The sequence below is a fragment of the Penaeus monodon genome, chromosome 44 (assembly GCF_015228065.2).
Source record: "Penaeus monodon isolate SGIC_2016 chromosome 44, NSTDA_Pmon_1, whole genome shotgun sequence".
NCBI lineage: Eukaryota > Metazoa > Arthropoda > Malacostraca > Decapoda > Penaeidae > Penaeus > Penaeus monodon.
Window position 1 is genome coordinate 6,230,061 of NC_051429.1, and position 5,000 is coordinate 6,235,060.

The 5,000-nt window shown below is 24.6% G+C and overlaps 1 protein-coding gene across 1 annotated transcript in view; it reads left to right on the forward strand.

Moving 5' to 3' along the window:
• The window catches only part of LOC119568580 (zinc finger protein 883-like), a 40,312-nt gene extending 35,749 nt beyond the window's left edge, over positions 1-4,563 (forward strand). The window contains exon 7 of the mRNA XM_037917124.1: positions 3,093-4,563. Coding sequence (XP_037773052.1) covers positions 3,093-4,317 — 1,225 coding nt within the window. The 3' untranslated portion in view covers positions 4,318-4,563. The remainder of the gene's footprint in view (positions 1-3,092) is intronic.
• Positions 4,564-5,000: the final 437 nt, after the last annotated feature.

Genomic DNA, 5,000 nt, shown 5'->3' on the forward strand with positions numbered 1-5,000 from the left:
GTGGAGATGTGGAGACAAGCTACATGGGGGGAAGACGTTCCGGAAAGAGAGCGTAAGGCTCGCTGTTTTATAAATGATTATAAGCTCGATTTTGTCGAACAATTACGATTTACTGCATAAGGCGTCTCGCAGTCCAGGCAGCGAATATAAGGTCCGCTGGTCATTTAGTGAGTATTAAACTCCCAAAACAAGGAAGCAGTAGGAGGGCTCGGAAATCATAATTTTCGGTGAGTTGAAATAATTACTATACGGTTTGATGTTGTAATACTAAATATCTTTATAACAAGTGTTAAGTATTTGTTAGTTATGAACATACATAATATTTATATGTATTAATATATCTATGCGTTGATATAATTGTAACTAATTAACTTTCGTATTTTCTTATATGTTAATTTTTTGTAATTTCAGTAATCAGCTTTTAAACATTTCGACAAACAATAGGATGTTTATTACGAAAAGTTCCAACCCAGTAATCCTACGTTCCACACATATTATATACAACATAAACACCACACACACACCACACACACAACACACACACAACACAGCACACACACACACACACAACACATAATATAAATATATATATATATATATGTATATATATATATATCTATATAATATATATAATATAATATATATATAATATACATATATTTACATACACACACACATCTAATCTAGTCTATATATATATATATATAGTATATATCTATAATATATATATATATAATATATATATTATCTATAAATAGTATATTATATATATATATACATATACACATAAACACGAATACAGATGTATATATACACATTTATATATACATATACATATATACATATATTTATACAGATATTCACATTTATGTATATATAGATATATATACATATATATGGATATATATACAGTATACATATATCCTGTATATTTACCTGCTTAAAAGTATATTACATATAGTACATATATATAAGATATAGTTGGCACATATATACATTGTTATATATATGCCACATATAGACATATATGTGCATATATATGCTTATATACAAAATTTATACCATATATACATATATGTTCCACTTATATATAACATATCATATGTATATACACACACATTGCCACAACACACACACACACACCACACACACCACACACAACACCACGACCACCACACACACACACACACACACACATATATATATATATATATATATATAATATATATATATATATATATATATCTTATATATAATATATATTATATACAATACATATATATATATCTAAATATATTTTGTATGCATTTATATATAACATTATGTATGATGTTTATATGAATATTATTAATAGACATATATATATAAGTATATGCATATATATATTTCTACATAGTAATGCAAATACATATTTATTCTATAAGTGAATGTGTATATAATAATAATAGATGGATACATAGATTTAATTTACATACCATATATGGTATGCTTGGATATATATAATATATATATTATATATATATAGATATATATATATATATAATATATTATATATATATTATATAATATATATATATTAATAGATAGATAGATAAGATAGATAGATAGATATAGGATCTAGTTCTATAGTATATGGTATATATAAATAGATAGATAGATATATAGATAGATATATAGAGGATTAGATAAATAGATTGATAGATTACATATATATTTATATATACATATGAATATATATATATATATATATATATATATATATATATATATATATATATATATATATATATATATATTATTATGTTGTATATTGTTTTGTGTGGTTTGTGTATGTGTAGTATATGTATGTATATTATATGTAGTATATATATTTTATAAATAATTATATATACAACTTCATACCATATCATACACACAACAACTATATATGTACATCATATATTATATCATATAATATATTATATAATATATATATATATTATATATATAGATATTTATATATATTATATATATATATAAATATATATATACATCATACACATTATACTATATATAAGCATATAAACTATCTATATATATTATCTATCTATATGTTTGTGTGTTGTATATGTGTTCATATATTGTATCATTATAGCATAAATATATATTTTTATATAATTTATGTATATATATATATATGAATTATATGTTATTATATATATAAATTATATATATTATATATATATATATATAATATATATATTTATCATATATATATTATAATATATATATATATATAATATATATATATTTTATATGTTATATAAGAATAAAGATATATAATATATATGATATATATATATATATATATATAATAGATTATATATATATCTATATATTATATATATATTATATGTGAATATATATATATATATATATTATGTATAATAGATAATAATTATATATATATATTATAATTATATTATTTATTATATATATATTATTATATATATATATAATAATATATATATATATACTATATGTATATATATATATATATCCTATATGTATATATTATTATATATATATATATATATATATATAGTCTAATTAATATATATATATATATATATATATATATATTATATATATATATATTTATATATGTATAGTTATTTATATTCATTTATGGAAACATTTATGTATAGTTTATATGCTATATATATATATATATATTATTTTATATATATATATATATATATATATATATATATATATATATATATATATATATATATATATATATACATGTTCATTTATCAATAAATATATATATATGATTCTATATATGAATATTTATATATGTATAGTTATTTATATTCATTTATGGAAACATTTATGTATAGTTGTATATATGCATATATATATATATATATATATATATATATATATATATATATATATATATATATATATATATATGTATATATATATTCTTATTTGTGTATATATAAGTTTATATGTGTATAGTTATGTATTTGTGTTTAAGATTTTTTATTTTTAGCATTTTTGTTAAAGCAGTCTGTTATTTTCGTTCTATTTTCCGTTCACAGGGTGATGATGAGTTTCCTCGGTGACGGTATGCCTTCGGCCCCATTCACGGGTAAAGAAGTAGTCGACACGGGAGTCAGCGTCAAAGAAGAGCTCAGCGAAGATGTCACCGATGATACATGCTTGGAAATAAAGGAGGAACCACTTGATTATGGAGATGAACCGAGAAATGAAGTGTGTAACGTGAATGTAATACGTGAAAATCTTTTCCTTCATAATCCTCTTGATCTGAGACATGAATCATATGCAAAAGACTCATGTAACTTGGTTCAGGATTGTAATGACATGTCAAAAGTACCATTTAGGGCTAAGGACTGTGGGAAGACGTGTTCATCAGATGGGGTTCAAGTGATGTACGAGAGAAGACTGAACGAGGAAACACAACTAAAAGTGGAATCCACAAGGAAATGTTTTGCATGTCAGGTGTGTGGCAAGGAATTGTCTAAAGAGAGTCACATCAGGATTCACATGGGAGTCCACACAAAGGAGAAGCCATACAACTTCGAAATTTTCAATAAGACATTCCCATCCAAAAGTGATCTAGAAAGGCACGAGAGCTGCGAGATTTGCAACAATACATTCTCATGTAAAAAGGATCTGTTGAGGTACATGAGGACACATACAAAGGAGAAGCCATACAGATGTGAGATTTGCAATAAGGCCTTCTCTGAGAGAGGTAACCTAGTAGCGCACATTAGAGTTCACACCAAGGAGAAGCCATACAACTGCAAGATTTGCAACAATACATTCTCATGGAAAAAGAATCTGTTGAGGCACATGAGAACACATACAAAGGAGAAGCCATACAGCTGTGAGATTTGCAATAAGGCCTTCTCTGAGAGAGGTAACCTAGTAAGGCACATTAGAGTACACACCAAGGAGAAACCATACTGCTGTGAGATTTGCAACAAGGACTTCTCATATAAATGTAGTCTAGAGATTCATATGAGAAGGCATAGAAAGGAGAAGACATACAGCTGTGAAATTTGCAATAAGGCCTTCTATTCGAAAAGCCATGTAGTAAGTCATATGAGAGTGCATACAAAAGAGAAACCATACAGCTGTGAGTTTTGCAATAAGGTTTTCTCACAGAAAGCTAGTCTAGTGAGACATATAAGAGTACATACAAAGGTGAAGCCATACTGCTGTGAGATTTGTAATAAAGCCTTTGCTTTGAAAGGTGGTTTGGAAAAGCACATGAGGGTACATACAAAGGATAAGCCATAAGCCAGATGCTTCTTATATATTAAAAGTTATCTTTTTCTGATTTGTGTTGTATATGTTATTCTTAATATGTAGTTTTGTCTAGTTTGATCAAGTTTTCGCATTATGATTTGTGTCTCCATAGACTTTTTATCCATTTGCATGTATGCCTGCTGTCACTGACCAGGGGTGATTAGAAAGATGGCTATATTTACATCTGTTTTTTTTATTTATCTGTGTATATGTCATAAAATATATTCATCGGCAATCATACTTTTCTAATACTATGAAAAGAGAAACTTATTGTTAGATCTTTGTTCATCTTTAGAAGTACATGCATATTTCTAATTCATATATAAGCAAAGTGCATTAAATGCCATTGTTGCATGTGAAGCAATCCATTTTCATTCATACCTCATATGTCTATTACAATGAACACTATAATTCCATATCCATACATAACATTTACAATAGTGATCAGCATGTGTATGGGTTTGATTGTACGGCTTTTAACTAATGTAATATACATTTATTATGGATGCTTCTACATAATTTTATTAAATTCTTATGTATACATATACCCAATATATATATATATATATAATTATATATATAGATATATATAATATATATATATATATATAGTATATATATATATATACACACACATATATACACACACACACACACACACACACCCACCCCCC